Source organism: Martes martes, assembly GCF_963455335.1.
Source record: "Martes martes genome assembly, chromosome: 1".
NCBI lineage: Eukaryota > Metazoa > Chordata > Mammalia > Carnivora > Mustelidae > Martes > Martes martes.
This window is the reverse complement of record NC_137888.1, coordinates 165,664,654-165,683,276: the sequence shown is the minus strand read 5'-3', so window position 1 is coordinate 165,683,276 and position 18,623 is coordinate 165,664,654. Positions and strand designations below refer to the sequence as shown.

Genomic DNA, 18,623 nt, shown 5'->3' with positions numbered 1-18,623 from the left:
TTGTAGCCCCTTCTTCCAGCTCCAGGCGCAATGCTTTCATTTTCCACAGTCCTCTGCTGAGTGGCAAAAGGCAGTGAAGTCTGGGAGGGGCAGAGAGGCAGAGGAGGCTCATTTGAGGAGGGGAACACAGCCTGTTCAAAGGCCCAGGAGTGGGCACATCTGATGACAGCACATGCTCTGGGAAGACAGGATTTCAGGGAATATGTGGAGAGAAGGTAGGGGGAAATTAATCCATTCAGGAAATATGTATTCAATACCTACTATGTGCCAGACAGTATTCTCAGGGCTACAGACACAGTCAAGAGAAAAACAGGCAAAATTCCCAACCTCCTGGGGCTTATATTCTAGTAGAGAAAGACCAACAATTAACAAAATAAAAACATGTTAGATGGCGATGAGTACTGTGGAGAAAAATAGAGTTGAAAGGGGGTTCAAGGAGTGCTGAGTGAGGTCTTGCTGAGACCATAACACTGATCCAAGACCTGAGGAGGTCTTGAGCGAGACCAAGCTGTGTAATTATCTGAAAAGCAGGATGTCTCAGTTGAGGGCACAGCAAGTGTAAAGGCCTTGAGGCAAGTGCATGTTTGGCATGTGTGAGGAGAAGTGAGGGGGCCAGAGAGTATGGAGGATGTGGGGACAAGGCCAGAGTCTGGGTGCATTTTGAAAGCAGAACAGGCAGGATAGACTTAGAAAGAGGTGGGGCGACGGAGCCTCCAGTCTTCCTCCTCCCCACCCAAATTCTCCCTGGTGCCTACAGCGCATCCAGGTCATGATCCAGCCCAGCGAAGACATCGTTCGCCCGGAGAATGGTCCGGAGCAGCCCCAGGCCAGCGGCTCAGCCAGCAAAGAGGCCTACATCTAGGGGTGTCTGGCGGCTTGCCAACCCGCCACTCTCACCCCCCAACCTGGCTGAACGTGACCACCACTTGATGTCTGAAGATACCGTCTATCTCAACCTACCTCGAGTGGCGAGTCCAGACACCATCACCATGCAAAGAGAGGGGAGGTGGGGGACAGTCACACCCCTGATGGGCCCCGCCCTGGGCAAAGTTACCCGATGGCTCCAGCACCTGCAGGCTGGTAACCTTTTGAATCTGGGCCCCATAAGCATCAAGCAATCAGCCTTCGTGACTGCGCCGTAGATCATTTTTATCCTGCCAGCGAGTGCCATGCGGCGAGGCCACACACTCCTGGCTTTTAGTCCTGTTCCTGACTGTTCTCTTACTGCCGAAACCCATGACTCTTATCTCGGACTTTGCCGGAGTTCGGTTCCGTTGGAACGCCGCTCTGTACACATGAAAAGGGCATTTTTATAATGGGGATTTCCAGGGAGAGCTCCCTCTTAAGTGCAGGGAGCCCGCGGAGCTCTGACTTTCATTTTTTTGGTTGATCCTTCCCGAGGCAGCTTGACAAAACAACCCCCCAGGACCTCCATCAGTATTCCCCTGGAGCTGCCCCTGTGTCCCCAGCAATTTGCTGAGTGTCCTTCCTTGCCCCCTCCTAGCCAGGACAGGCAGATTGCGCCTGGCCCAACGGCGATCATTCCAGATCATTCCAGGCAGCCCAGCTCCCTCACTCCCTCCTTGGGAAACTGCCACAAGCACAACTGATTTTTGTTTTATTATTATTGCCATTCTGGGGGCCTAAGATCCCGCTGGGGAAATTCCCTAATCAGGAGCCCCATTTTCTCTTAGACTGCCCCGTTTTATGGAGCACAAATCAGGTGCAGAGGAAATCAAGGTGAAGGTGTGTCTGTCCTTGAGTCCAAATGGATGTGGTTATCTTTCCAGCTTTCCCTTCAGCTGTGTGCTCACTGCCGTCCCCGTCAAAAATGCCACCTTCTTCCTTCATATTCCTCAGCGGGAATCCCCTCACTACGACTAAAATCTCCCCAGCCCACTAACTGAGGAGCTAGGGTTCATCCAGACCACCCCCACGCCCCCTCCCCGCAAAGTGCTTCCAAGATTAAACTGCTTCATCAAGAAGTAGTATTTGTTTCTGGAACTGGGCTCCGTGGTGATGGCGGCGGTGGCAGGTGGCAGATCAGGCAAAGACAGTCTCTGGCAAGCTCCAGTGACTCAGCATTTCTCCTTTGCCAGGAAGATGGGTTCCCATGTAGCAAATCGTATGTTGTGCCCCATAGCTCCTTAGCTAGTTAGCTCACAAACTGTGTTTTACAACTAATCCTTAATAATTATGGTAAATAACTGTGACTGTGGGTTTTTTAATCTCTTGTCATTCTCATCCGACAGTGACCAGCATACCCGTTCTTGCAATAAGGTATTACCCTCAGAATAGTAAGCACATTCTTGTAGAGAAACATACAGTACGTGTACACATATAAAGGCACACACATAAACGTTCATCCTCACGTGTGGTATATAGGGTCTTATTTGATATCGTGTAGGAAATCTCAACCCTTTTCCTGAGGTCATCTGTAAAATAGTCTCATTGCTAAGGCATCCCAAATGCCAACTGGTGAATCCATGATCAAAATGCATATGTGTTGTTAAATTATAGGGTTTAGAATGAAAGGAACCCTTCACTGTGTCTCATGGTCCCCCCCCACCCCCCCATCCTGTGTGAACTCCTTTAGATTAAGGGCAGGAAGACTTCTGACTTTCTCTTTGTTCTTTCCATGTGAAACTAAGACCAAGTCTTTCTAAGACAAATGCAGTGTACTTAATGTTTGTATGCAAATCTAACTGAGATGTTTGGCAAGAAATCCCCTAACTGATTTCCATCCAAACCTACTTAATATAGCACAATGTTACGTGTCGTACAATTCCAGTGAGAACTGTGAATATGTGTACCTTTTTTTAGTATTTGCCCTGGGGGAAAAGATATTGTATTATCATATATGCTTTTTTTGCAATAAGGATTTATTCTCAGAACACCAAGTAAATCTATCTCTATATAAAAAATATATGTAATATATACATATTCAAACTATATACAGAGCCTGTTTTAAAAAAATTACAGTATTATTTAGAAAAATTATCTGTTCTATGGACCAAATGTAAAATATTTATAAATGAAGATGCATTTTAAATGTCTATAAATGGTGTCATAACTAGAGCACGGGCGTTATGTACGTTTCTAAGAATTTAGAGGAAAAATAATAAAGGTTCTATGATATATGATGTCAGACCTTCAGTTCTTTGGGTTGGGGGCAAAATAGCTTCTTTCATTGGAACGACGACATATACACACAACACTATTTCTTCCCCAACAGAGAGAGAGAGATTGGGGCTCAAAAATCCAGCAAGATACAGCTGGGTTTCCCCAAAGTCCTGGAATGAGTGATTACAAAATGACTCTGAGCTCCCTAAGGGAGGTGTTTTCACTGGGAAGCAGGGACCTGAGAGGTCACACCCTGCTCCAACCAGTACCTGCCTCCAATGCAGAAAAAAGGCAGTGGTACACTAAGAGACGCTCAGCACCCAAGGACCCCATCACGTGCTTTCTTACTCCAGTTACTTCCCCATTCAAGCCAACCACTCACACTGAAAATGATGGCCAAGAAGGGAAGGGAAAGATACGGGACCCCATACTCTCCCCAAGCATCAGGAAATAGAAGAAGTGAGTATGGGTGGAATGTGCACATCTAAAGAAGGGAAATCAAAACAACCTAGTTTTGTGGGGGTTCTCCCGTTCTGGAAAGAACGGAATGCACATGCACGTGTAAGTTTTGAAATACATATTGTGTAATTCACACATGAACTAAATGCTCTTCTAGTGGCATTTGCGCAGTATAAAGATGAACAATAAAATGCGTGCAGGGTGATCACGACAGGTTTTTGTGCCCCCACAAGAGTGCCAGTGGGGTAGTCCTCTTTATGTCCTCACAAACCATTCCTTTTGTGAGTGATCTTCGAAAAAGCTTCCCGGGGTCACACCTCAAGCTGGCTGAGCTGTTGCATGACCTCTTCAGACGCCGCCCTCTGGTGGGTAAAGGACAGTGGTAATGAATGCTTATGAGGTCCTGCGCCCACAACCTTTGGAGCACTTTCTCATTGAACCTCAGGACACCCCATGAAGTGTAGGAGATCCTCATATTGGTGCCCCCACCTCACTCCCTTGGGTCCCTTTCCCATTTTCATGTTGTACACATGTGCTTTCACTCCCATATCCGGCACCTCCTGTCTGTGCCACAGACACAGGCATTACTTTTTAAAACGGGAACCACATAATAAACTGTATTTTTTTTTTTTTTAAATCACCAAGCCACATGGGCTTGCCAATCTGGAGGAGGACAGTTTACTGACAAGCCCATCTCATTATGATGCACATATAATTAAAGACTGTGCATATTTTACTCTTGGAGGAAAGTCTTCTTGTATTAAAAAAAGGCTAATGGGGACATGGGTGAGCAGCCCAGGCACGACGGGGAATTCTAATAATATCTAATAATATCAGAACACCATCTAAGAAGAAATCAGGGACTCCAGTGACGTGATCACTGGAGATTTCTTTCACCTGATGTTTTCAAGAGGATTTGCTGGTGTTTTCCTTGAGGTTTGGGTCTGTTCAGGTCCAAAAAGAAGCAGACAACAAGACAGAGTCAGAAGTACAAGAGATTTGGGGCGCCTGGGTGGCTCAGTGGGTTAAAGCCTCTGCCTTCGGCTCAGGTCATGATTCCAGGGTCCTGAGATCGAGCCCCGCATCGGGCTCTCTGCTCAGCAGGGAGCTTTCTTCCTCCTCCTCTCTCTCTCTCTGCCTACTTGTGATCTCTGTCTGTCAAATAAATAAATAAAATCTTTAAAAAAAAAAAAAGAAGTACAAGAGATTTACTGGGGTAAATGTCTTTGAAGGACATGGCAGACAGGGCAGGAGCAGTCAGGGGGACACTCAGGCCACCGTGGTGGTTGAGCACCTGTGCAAGGAGGGAGAGAAATGGAGGGTGGGGAGAGCCTCAGGCCACGGGGCTACGAGACAGTTCGGGCCAGGCCCAGGAAGAACCCCAGGCCAGCGGCTGTCATTAGAGGAATCCCACGCTAAAGAATTATCCCTGCCCCTGCACATCCACCAGGCTTGGTCCCTGACTGGCTTGCCAGGGGGAGTGCAGACTTGATCAAAGGTGCTGCAGCTGGAGGCCATGATAACTGTGCTCTCCACTGCGGTTCCGCAAAATACAAAAGTATAGGGACAAGAACAGGGTAGCCACATTTCCTGAAAATGTTCTATCTGCCCAACACTCTCTCAAGAGATGCTGTTGCCTCCCCATGGCCATCTTGCAAAAAATCACAGGTTATTCTTTCCTTTAAGAGATGAGTATCCTGAGGCTCAGACAGGGACAGCAACTTCCCCAAGGCCATACAGCTACAAATCATGGGACCTGACAGCATAGTGGCCTCCTTGGGCAGAGAGACATCCACACAGGACACCGGGCAAAGGTCTAAGAGCAGGCAGAGTTAAGGCCAGAGGGTAGTCAGGAAAAATCCATGGCATGAACATCAGGGGCTCTTGACTCTTTTCTGATGGAGCCTCCGGGATTAGCCCCACCCCTTGTGCCTGCCCCGTGGGTGGAAGGGCCTGCGCTGGCCCCGTGCATGCAGGGAGCTCCACTGTACAGATGCCCAGTGGAGTCGACAAGGACTGTGCCACATTGCACCCGCCCGGAGGCCCCAAGCACAGAGGGTGCTAACTGCACCTTCAGAAGAAGAAAGCTGTAAGCCAGCCGTGTACAGGGGAATCAGGAAGGCCGCCAGATCAAAAGCTGATACCCAGGCCCATTTCAAACATTTTGATGCAGGAAGCCTGGGCTGGGGCCCAGAAATCGCATTCTAAAAAGCAGCCCCAGTTTTCTGAGAAAACTGACTGCCAATCGCACCAAGAAACACTATTCAGAACAATCCAGGAACCCAGATTGAGGGTCGTTTTACAAAACAACTGACCTCTGCTTTTTTTTTTTTTCTTTAAGATTTTATTTATTTATTTGACAGACAGAGATCACAAGTAGCAGAGAGGCAGGCAGAGAGAGAGAGGAGGAAGCAGGCTCCCTGCTGAGCAGAGAGCCCGATGCGGGCTCAATCCCAGGACCCTGGGAACATGACCTGAGCCAAAGGCAGAGGCTTAACCCACTGAGCCACCCAGTCGCCCCTGGCCTCTGCTTTTGAAAAATGTCAAGGTCTTCAATAACATAGATGGAAAGATTTTTCAGATTAAGAAATGACAACTGATGGGGCACCTGGGTGGCTCAGTGGGTTAAGCCTCTGCCTTCGGCTCAGGTCGTGATCTCAGGGTCCTGGGGTCAAGCCCCACGTCAGGCTCTCTGCTCAGCGGGGAGCCTGCTTCCCCCTCTCTCTCTCTGCCTGCCTCTCTGTCTACTTGTGATCTCTCTTTCTGTGTCAAATAAATAAATAGAACCTTAAAAAAAAAAAAAAAGAAATGACAACTGAATGCAACACATGGTTCTGAGTTAGATCCTGGGCCAGAAAAAAATTTTTTTTCTTTTGCTATAAAGGGCATTGGTGGGACAATAGGTAAAATTTGAATAAGCTATGTAGATGAGATAATTGTGTTGTATCAGTGTTAATTTCCTGATTTTGAGCAACCCACTGTGGTTATGTAAGAGAATGACCTTGTTTTAAGGAAACGCACGCTGCGGTATTCTGGGCTAGGTGGATCAGGTCTACAATTAATTCTCAAATGATTGAGATAATCATAATGATAGACACACGTGTGCATGTGTGTGTGTGTATGTGTGCTAGGGTGAGAAAATTTGAGTGATGAAGCAGGACAACATGGAGAAATAACCCTTGAGGGATCTGGGTGAAGGGGATACAGAAATCCTTCACACTAGTCTTGCAACTTCTAAGTCTGAAATTAAACACATGACCGAGAAGGAGGCTGGGTGTCACCTGCCATCCAGGGGTCCCTGCAGGGCTTCAGGGGGCCCAGCCGTGGACACCCAGACTTCGGTTTAGAAGAGGATCACTCTTCACCTGCACACGCCCATCCTGTAACTGCCCCCTCCTCCTGGAAAGCAACTCCTTCGGGTCTCAAGTGAGAAGTCCCTCCTGCAACCTCTCAGGCGCAACAGTGCCCAGGCTGTGCTGGGTGCCCCCGCCATGCTCCCTGGCAGGTGCTCCTCTCCCTGCTTGCTCACTTGTCTCCCCCACTGGCCCAAGGGTAATAGACTGTGTTTCATTTGCCTTTGTGTCCCCGGTCCTGGTACAATGTTTGCCACAGACCCATGCTCAAAAGACTGCTTTTGGTTTCCTATGGCTGAAATCCAACATTTGCAATGCACACTCACTAACTAAGCTTTGCCTTCCCTGTCTCGTTAGCACCCAAAAAACTTGTTAAGGTAGGTCTGATTACTTCCATTTGATGGATGAAAAAATGTTTAGGAAAATAAAGTGACTTCCTTGGAAAAAAAAGTCTATTAGATGAAAAAATGAATAAGTAAATAAGGCAGAAGGTGCAGAGTGTTCTTTGACCCCAGAGACGCCAAAGGTGTGTGTATTAGAGGTGAGAGGGGGTCCACAGGAGATATACTCCAGTTCAACCGGAAGAAGCACATTCTCATGTTCAGGACTATCCTATAACACAATCAGCTGCCTTGGTAGGGAGTGAGCTCCCCATCCCTGGGCTCATACAAGCAGCAGGTCCTACCTTGACAGAGATGAAAGGAACATGAGAGGAGGCTGACAGCCAGCAGGAGGCCCATTCTGTGATTCTTCTAGCAGCAGATGGTTTCTGAGCTGATCTGGTGGAAGAAGGGCCGTGAGACTGGGACACGGTGGGATACATGAAGCTATGCCTTTGTTCCCCTTCCTCTCCCTCACCTCAAGAGTAGCATTTCCCTGAGGACATGCGGCCAAGTCCTGGCCCATCAAAACATGAATTTAAAAAATTTGCCCTTGCCCTTAGAACATTTTTAGGCTGAGGCTTTGCAACAAAACAATGGCCTCCTTTGACTTCATCTGAAACGAGGATGCTGACCCTCAAGCAGACTCCTGTTGGTTACGTGGAACCTGCAGCTGGTCCCATCTGGGGCTTGAGGGCCAACTGGGGCGTTCACAATGGTGTCCTCTCAGCCTTGGCCAGAACCCTGCTCCCAGCACCCATCCCTAGCCAGCTCTCTGCTCCAGGTCCCCACAAGCCCTCGATGTGGGACATTTACCTGGGGGTACCCCCCCAATATATCTCAACTCAGGTCTCTCCTGCCCGCACCCAGTGCAGACCACCCATGGCCTGCTGGCTGGTCTCCATCTTCTGCTCTTCTCCCTCCAACCCATTCTCCACCCACAGTCAGAGAGCTCTTTCTAAAGCTTAAGTCAGGAGGTGATACTCCTGCGGAAAACCCTCCAGCGTCCTCCCACAGCCCTGAACATCACATTCGAACTGCTCGCCATACTCTGCAAGGCCCTGTCTGACCTGGTCTCCTCCCTACCACAACCAGCGGCCCCTTGTTCTCTGCACACTCACCTGGCTGTTGGTGTGTCTGGTTTGGCTGTCACCTGTCCCCACTCCCCTTGTAAACTCCTACTCATATGTCAAAAGCCTTCTGGAGCACCCTCTCCCTACGGAGCCCATCCCTGAGCCAGGGCCCTCCCTGTGCTCTGGAGGTGTCTGGACCCACGGGCTGTGTAGAGACTCCAGTATGGCCATCAGCTCACTCCTTCTACAGCTAGATTGTCGGTCTCATGAGGACAGGACTGTCTTACACACCACCATTCCCCCCACACCAAGTGCGTGCCTGTCACATTACAGAGGCCCACTAACTGTGTGCACAAATCAGTGAGAATACCAGAGGACAGATTAAACTGTACTCCCTACAGGAACAAACTAACAAATATCACATAAACACAAATGAAGCCTCACATGGATGAATGCTTACATGTAAGTAAACAAGTAAGTGACAGAACATTTATGGCAACGGTTCCCAACACTGGCTTCATGCTGGAACCTCATGGGAGCTTTTTTGTTTTTTTAAAGATTTTATATATTTATTTAAGAGAGCCAGAGAGAGCATGAGAGCGGGGAGGGCCAGAGGGAGAAGCAGACTCCCTAATGAGCAGAGAGTCCAATGTGGGACTCGCTCCTCAGACTCCAGGATCAGGATCTGAGCTGAAGACAGTCGCTTAACCGACTGAGCCACCGGGAGCCCTCACATGGGAGCTTTTAAAATATCCTGGCCCAGGCTCATCTGCATCAATTAGTTCAGAATCTTCGGGCGGGGCGGTGGGGCAGGGCGGGGCGGGGTGGGGATGGGGGCGGTTCAGGTTTTTCAAAGAGAGTGATTGTAACACACAGTCAGGGTTACATGGTTCTCGTGGTTCTAGACGTGGTCCGTGAATCAGCAGCATCGGCTTCAGCTGGGAGCATCCGTGTTTCTCAAATTTAGCCTGGCAATCTTCTGATTCCTGGGCTCTGTGGCGGGCCCTGGTCATCTGCTTATCTGACAAGTTCCCAGATGCTGTTGGTGGGGGTGACACTCGAAAGCCCAGAGCTCTAGAGGCATTCTTTCTCTCCAGTACTGAACAGAAGGAGAAGGACGGAAGGGGTGACAGATGATGTTTGCCGTTCTGGGGTCAGGAACCCATGGAAGGAGGGTGCGCAGATATTATTATATCAATTTTTTCCCTTTTTGTTTACATTTTCATTTTTGTAGATGAGGAATCTGAAGCCTGGGGGGAGCAGCAATTTGCCCAAAGGCTGGGATCAAACCTTTTAAAAAATAATGTAACGGGGTGCCTGGGTGGCTCAGTAGTTTAAAGCCTCTGCCTTCGGCTCAGGTCATGATCCCAGGGTCCTGGGATCGAGCCCCACATTGGGCTCTCTACTCCACGGGGAGTGTGCTTCCCCCTCTCTGCATGCCTCTCCACCTACTTGTAATCTCTGTCTGTCAAATAAATAAATGACATCTTTAAAAAAAATAATGTAACGATATTTATTGAGCCCTTGCTAAGTACCAGACATGGTTCTGAACTCAGGGATCAGGCCTCTTAACTCAGTCCTGCTTCTTTGGAGTTGACACCAGCATCCCAAGGGCAGAGCCTAGGGGTGGGAGGTCTCTGGTGCGGCCCCAGCTCCATGTTAGCTGGGCCAGGTGTCCTGCTCTTCCCACACCCTGGTACAAAAAGTAGATTTATCCTCCGCTTCTTGAGCCCCCAGTGTCTGCCAAGACCCAAGGGGAAAATGATGAGGAGCCAATGAGGCAAGGCAGCCAACTGGAGGCTCCCTCCCTGGGGGAAGCTCCGCGCCTGCACAGTCCATTTTCCTGTCTGCCAAGGTGGTCTCTGGAGACAGTGTGAAAGACACAGCTGACTGGGGAAAGCAACAGCCGCTCCCCCACTTCTCCCACAGGAAGAAACCCTGATCTTGTTCAGGTATCAGGCACCCTAGGTCTACAGGAGACGTGGGGCTCTGCCCAGCTCCAGAAGGTAAATCTTGATTGGTCTGAGTCAATTAGGTGATTCCATTCTCCAGGGCAGTGATTGCTGGAGTCCTAGGCAGGGGAGCAATTATGGCAAATGGAGGGTTTTTGTTTTGTTGTTTTTTTGGTTTGTTGTTGTTTGTTTTGTTTTGTTCTGCTCTTGAAAGTAGATGCTGAGAAAGGTGAGTGGGGACAATTTGCCTAAAACACAGTTGGGAGGTTCAGGGCTAGAGCACTGGGCCCCTTATCATGCTTCCCAGGGCCATGCCCCCAAGGCTAAAAGCTGGCCTCTCCTGTCTGCAGTTACTTCTCCGTCTGCATTCAGAACCCACGTTGTTCTCTGCTGTTGACCAGCTCACCTCCTCCTGTCCAGGCTGGGATCTCCTGAGGGCAGAGTGGGGCAGAGTAGGTACTCAGGGGATCTTGGTTAAGCAGAGGAAGTGTGGGGCTCATGGTAAGGACTGCCCAGCTCTAATCATTCTTCCCTCCTTCCATGCCGACGGGACCCAACGTATTTGGGTAGCAATGGACTCCGTCGCTGAGGACAGATCATTCCTGGCCTAGTCTGGTGGTTCTCAACTCTGGCTGTACATCAGAATCATCTGAGGGTGATTTTAAAAATACCCAGTCCATGCCTCGTGCCCAAAGATTCAGGTTGGTTTAGTTGGGGATTTAGGCATCAGGATTTTCTGAAAGCTCTTCAGATTACACTGAAGGGCAACCACAGCTGAGGACCCCTGGTGTAAACCAATCATGGTAAACCCACCCCCCTTTGCCAGAAGCTCGCTTCCCAGTCTCTCCTAGCTACAGGGTTGCTTGTGACACAGCTGTGTTCAGTGGGAAGTGAGAAAGTATCTGGGAAAAGGAGTTTCTGGGAGAGATGTTTCTCCCTAAGGAAAAGATGACAGAGCACTCTTCTCCTTCCTGCTTTGAATACAGGTGCAAGCAGTGTGATGTTTGGAGATGTGGCAGCCATCTTGTGATCATGAGGTAGGAAGACAAAAAGCAAAGGACACTTGTGTTTGATGACATCATAAGCTATTGAATCAAATCTGCCTCTTGAGTTCTAGTTATGCAAGATAATTAATTATGCTGTTCGAGCCTCTATTATTTAGGTTTTCTGTAACCTGTAGTTGTATATATACAACCAATACCAAAAAATAAGAGAATGGATGAACAAGTGAGTGCTTTTTCCTACTGGCCCCCTACTAGGACCTTTTACCTAGCCAGAAACATCTCTCCTCTCAGATCCCCCTTCTATACCCATATATTTGCCCCAAAGTCCCTCCTTTCATTCTTGGAGCTCTTCTGGGTAGCACTGTGCCAGACCCTCCTGGGTTCAAATCCTGGCTATGCCACCCACTGCTTTGTGACTTGAAAATAGGTCTCTCCCTCTCTGAGTCTCCATGCTTCATTTGGACCACCTTGTAGAGAAGCTGTGAGCAAGAGACAAGGTGCTTTCTCTGAAGGTCAGCATTCAACACACAGCGCGTGCCCAAGAATGAGCTACTACTAAATGTTATTATTTGTTAAGCCACATTCCCCAGAGATCACTCCCATATACCACTTCCTTTCCCAGGTCCCTCCCTCGAAGTCTCTAACCACCCTTCACACAATATTCTTGTAACAGTAATAACTACAACTCATTGCACACCTACTCTGTGGCCAGCAGTGTTATGAGCCCCTAACACATGAGAGGTCACTGAATCCTCACCACCAGCATAGGGAGTAGGTGGTAGGAGTAGATGCTATCATCATTCCTGCTTTATCTCCCCAGGATCCAGAGGCCTACAGAAAAAGCTTAGAAAGTCCCCATGCCACTGTGCAGTTTACATTCTAGTTTTCTTAGGGCAAGGGTGGAGTAGCGGTGCCAAACAGAAATTCAACAGAAAAGATGTTACATGCAAGGCAGAGCAGGGAGAGCTCCATGGGGGTGGGCTGGGTAGACCCCTATGGGCTGAGGTGTCCAAGAAGCCTTTCCTCACAAGTCACATCTAAGAGGCTCCTGCTCTTCTCTCCCCATTCACTGTCCCCCCACTCACTGGGGACACTGAGGTCCCCAACCCCTGAGGCTCTTCTACCTTTGGCTTTTGCACATGTTGTTTGCCCTACCTGGAGCTTCCTCATCCTCTTGTTCAGCTGGCTAACTCCATCTCTTCCTTCAGGTCTTGGCCTAGGTGCCCTTCCTCCAGGAAGACCTCCTGGGCTGCCCACAAATCTCTTGGGAATCTGAAACCCATGAAGCAAGAAGAGAGGCAGTAAACTTGTATATGCCCAGCTCTCTGAGAGGCAAGTCCATATTTGGTTCTTCCAGTGACTTCCCAGACCAGGCAAGACAGGCTTTCTCAGCCCCACCTGACAGATTAAGGACCAGAGAGGACAGGAGACCTACACAAAATCACACAGCATTCTTGTTGTCAGAATACAGGCCCTGGACCAGGCCTGTGGAATTTGGCAACAATAGCAACAAAGATAATAGTACACGCTGAGGGCTATTAGGCATTTGCAAGAAGGGATCTAAAAGCTTTATATGGGGGCACCTGGGTGGCTCAGTGGGTTAAAGCCTCTGCCTTCGGCTCAGGTCATGATCCCAGGGTCCTGGGATCGAGCCCCGCATCGGGCTCCCTGCTCCGTGGAGAGCCTGCTTTCTCCTTTCTCTCTGCCTGCCTCTCTGCCTACTTGTGATCTCTCTCTGTCAAATAAATAAATAAAATCTTAAAAAAAAATAAAAGCTTTATATGTATTCGTTCCCTTAGTCTTCACAACAACCTATGAAATAGATACTATTATCCTCAGTTTATAAGTAAAGAACCAAACATGCAAAGAGATGAGAGACTTGTTTTCCCAACTACCAAATTCTCATCAAGTTCCAAAATACTCCTCTTTTCACCCAGTAATTAAAGCAACTAGAGCGATCTTCCTCATCCATTAAATCCATAAAACTTTTAAAAATCATAGCGGTATCAGCAAGGAAAAGAAACAATTCATGCATGTTGGACCGATAACTAAACTGATTTTTAAAAATCTTTCTGGATACATTTTGGCAATAATATACAGTAGGATACATAGTGAGAGTATCTGTTCCCTTTGACACAGCACTACCACTTCTAGAAATCTCTTAGGAGATACTCAGAAATGTGGGGCAGAATTGCAGTGAAAAGAAAGGAATTCACCTAGAAGTTTAAGAGTAACATTAGTGGGATAAACCATGGCACCCCCAGCCCACAAAACACAACTCAGCCATCGAAGGTGATGTTAGGAAAGAGAAACAGATGCCATTTAAAAAAAAAAAAAAAGTCCAAAATTCAGCTATGATTAAAAATAAATGGGATGCAAAATTATGTGTATATAATATCATAATATCATTCACATTGTGCTATGCTGTATTGTCATCTATTTGGAAGGAAACATCCCCAAAGGTTGGCACCTGTGCAGCAGAAAGGCTGAATTTATTGAACAGTCTGGACTGGGTACATAATGACCTCATTCCTCCTCCTATCAGCCCCTAACACAACCACTGTTGTATTGTATTCCCATCCCACAGATGGGACCAGTGAGGCATAGGAAATTAAGCTCCTTAACAAGGCAAGAACTGTCCAGCTCCAGAGCCTACACCCAGACCCACACCTTCTATCCCCTATTTCTCTATTCATAGTCTCTCAGTATGACACTATAGGTAGACAGCTAAAACTTCTTCTGGGCTTTTAAAACTTTTTCCTAAGCTATTTATAATAAACATCCATCATTTATATAATGATCAAGGGTGGGAGGCAATAAAATCATTCATGTATTCAAAGTGTTAGAAAGTTCCAGAAGGCTATACGCACTCAGGTGTTAGCCGTGATTATCTCCAGCTGCCAGGAGGACAAGAGCACACTGGGCTCTTCATTTTGCTCTGTTTTGTCATTTTTCCGGAGAAAGTAAGCACATGAGTTGTTTAGAAGTTGGATGTCTTTAGCGTCTGGAGTTTGCTTATGATCAGCAGTGGCTTTGGGGTGGGAAGGGGCTGCTCTGATGGAAGAGGGGGCACCCCAGACCCCTGCCTGCCTCCTGCCTACCACCCTGGGCCATGGCTGCTCCTTCCCAGGGGAAATGTGGAAAGCCAGCACCAGCTTGTGTCTCTCTTCCTTCCCTCCCAAGAGGGCCATGTCCTTGCTCATCTGTAACTTTCAATTAACCAGACACCAGGCTCCGGCTCAGAGGCTGAGCAAATGTTCCAAGGAAGAAAAGGAAAAACAGCCCAACAACTCCAGGAGGACATTTCCTTTTAATTAAAGTGAGGATCCAGGCGGCCCTCAAAATCCCTTTCTGATGAAAGTACAGTCAACGCCAGGAAGGCAGAGTAGGCAGGGGTAGGTGCCAGAGGGAACAGGAGTGTGTGGGGAGGGAGCCCCCCTCCTGTCCCAGCAGTTCTCTCCTGATCCCCTTTGCAGCACTGGGATCTTCTCACCGCAGTGAGGCAAGGTGGCTGATCTCAGAAGCCAGGACTCCCTGAGAGAGAGCCCATCCCCAGAGATGGGACTATTGGCGACTTTCTGACTGGTGGTGGGGGAAGTGGGGACCAGACAGGTGCAAGCCATGCTGGAACAGGGCTTTGAACTTGGCCCATGAAGGGCTCTGGGTCTCCAGGCTTGCTTACTCCTCTGGCTTGGTGAGCCAACCTGGTTTCTCAGCGTCTGTTCCGACATAATGAAGGGGAGGAAGGAGACAGTTTGGGGTTGTGACTTCTCTTGAGCCAACTTCCCAAAGGCCTGTCAGCCGAGCTGGAGGCCCACCAGGTAGTGGGTGGGGTTGGCTATAATCATTGCGGTAACTTCTATTGACTGTAACTACTGCCCCTGGGGGTGCATCAGGAAGAGCACAGACTTTGGGGCTCAGCCTGTGTGAATGTGAATCCTACCTCTGCCACTCCTGAGCTGTGCGGCTAAGGGCAAACTTAATTCACCTCTCTGGACCTCAGTTTCCCCAGCTGTAAGGATAATTAGTGAGTCCTGTCTCACAGAGAATGAAATTAGTAAACATGTATCCAGTGTAAGAACAGTGCCTGGCACGTGCCTCACACTTAGTAAATGTTAGCTGTTACTAAAGCATTACCTTTAAACCAGTTAACTCATTGATCCATCCCAATATCCCATGTGGGTTCATTTTCATGAGGTCTCTTGGTGGACGCAAACACAGAGGCACAGAGGTTAGTAACTTGCCCAAGTTTACACAGCTCCCCTAGTAAGGAGAGGGGCAGGGTTCAGACGCAGGCCCCCTGGGCCTCATCTTGTTCTGCTTCCCAGTGCGGATATGTAAATGTGGGAACATAGATATAAATACCGTTTAGCTGCAATTTTTAAAAAAGATGATGAATATTAGGGGAGTGGCTATCAAAGTTGAAGGTCAGGGGTCAGGAGTCCGGCAGACTTGTGTTCAGGCCTCAGTGGGGCTGCTTTCTAGGTGCGTGCCTTTGGGCAAGTCCCTTGGGCCTCTCTGGGCCTCCATTTCCTCATCTGCAAAATGGGAACCCTGTCCCTTCCCAGGGCTGAAGTAGAGTAAGAAGCAGTGCAAGAACAGTTCCTGGGAAAGTTTCCTGGATGAGATGGGACGTGAGAGGCACCAGGAGAAGGGCCTATCCCCTGTGGGTCCTGGACTCCTGCCCAGAAGGGATTCCTCCCTCTTCTACTCTCTGCCTCTTACAGCAGCCCAGAGCCCACAGAGGAGCCAAGGCAGAGCCCCAAACCCCGAAGGACAGCCTAACATAAAATGATGAAACATGATGCCCCCTCGTTGCACCAGATCCCAGCAGGGGCACAGCAGGCTGAGCCTAAAGGAGCTAGAAGGGGGGCCCTGCTGAGGGCAGTGGGGGCAGAGGCGGGGGGGATGGGAGGAGGCCAGTGAGAAGCCCCTCCTTGCTGGACCCTCTCGTTCCTGTCACTTCCACAGATATGCTAACGGTCCAAGACTCCATCATCTAGATTGCCACCATGTTTTTTCCTCCACACCCTCCTCCAGGCCTGCTTCCTCCAATCCAGCCTCCATGCTACAGCGGAGGGGTGTGTCAAATGGTGGGTCTGATCTGATCTTGTCACTCTGTTGTTAAAGCTCTCCAAGGGTCCCCACTGCTCTCTGCATCATGTTCCATATCTTTACCATGACTCTAAATGAAGCCTTTTTCCCTCTGGTCTGGTCCTTCCATCCTGACTGGCCTCTGCCCTTCCCACTTCATCTGCTAAGTTCAGACAACACTGAACATTGCTTGGTGCCATGCTCTCTCACCTCTGCCTTTGACCGTACAGCTCCCTCTTCGAGAAGCTCCCCTCCTGCCCACTCCCCCACCCACCACCGCCCACCACACTGAGACTGCTACACCGCTTCCTTGAAGAAACTCTTCCCAGAGCTTCCCAAAGTCTGCTGCCAAAGGTTTCCACAACCTTCTAGGCTTCCCTCATTGAGCATTTACCACACTCTGTTGTAAGTATTTGAAAAGTGTGTCTCCACTGGACTTAGAGGACTTCGAGGATGGGAAGCAAGTTGGAGTTGCTTATTGCTGAAATGGTGGTGCCTGGGACAGAGAAGACGCTAATGGGTCTGCTGGATGGATGGATAGAAGGATGGATGGATGGATATATGGTTGGATGGATGGATATATGGTTGGATGGATGGATGGATGGATGGATGAATAGATGGGTAGGTGAATAGATAAGTAGGGGAATGGAAAAAAGGAATGATATATTGGGAAAAGAATAATGGAAGGATAGATTAATAAATCAATAGTGGATGAGTGGGTGAATGGTTGGACAGAGGAACAATTAGTTGACAGATGAACAATTAGTCCATCATTAGTGGACACATGTACAGTTGGACGCTGGTCCTTCCTCTATCATTAGAGGGGAAAAGCTCCAGTCTTGGATATCAAGGTTTGGAAGGCTCTGTGCCTGCCCCTAGCTCTTGTTTTCAGTGGTCACAACAGCAGTATTAACATATTCTTAAACCAGCCTTCTTTTTTATTAATTGAGGTAAAATTCATATAACACGAAATTTACCATTTTAAAGTGAGCAATTCAGTGGCATTTTTAATACATTCACAATGTTGTACAACTGTCACATCTAGCTGCTTCTAAAATATCTCATCACCCCAAACTAAAACCCCATGAAGCTGCTTCTCACCACCGTCCCCTCCCCCAGCCCCTGGCGATCACTAACCTACTTTCTGTAAAGGGCATTTCATAGAAATAGAATCATACAATATGTGACTTCTCCTGTCTGGCTTCTCAAATCAGACCCCTTGTGGTCAACAAAAACTAGTATCTGAGGTTGGGGAGGAATCCGCAAAAGGGGAATATGACAGCCCTGTCCCTGGCGCTCCCGCTGGGAAGACAAAAGGACTGGTGGAAGCAGTGGGGGCTGAGAAGCTTGCAGAAGGACCCCAAGGCTACAGGCTATGAAGTGGGCATGGAGAACATGCTGACCTCACAGGGTTTGCCAAGCACCTGGCTTAGGGTCTGGCAGGCAGTAAGGGCTTGGGAAGTAGGAATTGGAGTTGAATAAAGGGCGTGAGGAGGAATAAAGATTCCCCTCACCTTCTGGTTCTGTAATGGTCCCAGAGGGGAACTTTCTCTTTCTACGTCGATAAACACCAATAAATGCCAAAAAAAATGGGTTACTTGCTGCGTGCCAGAAGCTCCACCAGGCCTTTTCACTTACTCTTCCCTGCAACCCCACAGAAGGTCTATTAGAAGTTCCCTTTTACAGATTTGGAAGGGCAAGCTCAGAGAGGTGAAGACACTGACCCAGTGCCTCAGAGCAGAAAAGCACCTGAGCTGGGCTGGAGCCCATGCTTATCTGACACCAACCCACAGGATTCAAACCCTGTAGGATGTAGCCCCCTGTATCCCACCTCCTGAAACCCTCTTAATCACTTCCTGCCGCTGGTGGAATCCCAGACAGGCTCCCCCCTCCCCCCCCCCCGCCCCCGCCCCCCGCAGTACGCTGCTCCCCTCCAGGCGCAAAGTCCTCTTCACGGCCCGAGGCTGCCACCTGGTGTCTACGTCGGGTACAGCAGCCACAGAGGGAACCCGGGCAGCAGGCAGCATTCCCTGCCCAGGGTGGGAGCACTGGTTCCACCTCGCAGCGCGGGGCCGGGGTGGGGGTGGGGGTGGGTTGTGGGTTAGGCCAACTCTATGTGGGCTCTTCCTCTGTGACTGGCCCTGTGCGTGGTAGGTGCTTCCCCTGCACCGATCTCATTCAATAC

General features: G+C 48.9%; 1 protein-coding gene across 2 annotated transcripts in view; it reads left to right on the top strand.

The window, feature by feature from the left end:
- The window catches only part of SLC6A1 (solute carrier family 6 member 1), a 41,104-nt gene extending 37,961 nt beyond the window's left edge, over positions 1-3,143 (top strand). For both annotated transcript variants that reach the window (XM_080826553.1, XM_080826554.1), the window contains one exon: positions 758-3,143. In XM_080826553.1, coding sequence (XP_080682679.1) covers positions 758-862 — 105 coding nt within the window. In that variant the 3' untranslated portion in view covers positions 863-3,143. The remainder of the gene's footprint in view (positions 1-757) is intronic.
- Positions 3,144-18,623: the final 15,480 nt, after the last annotated feature.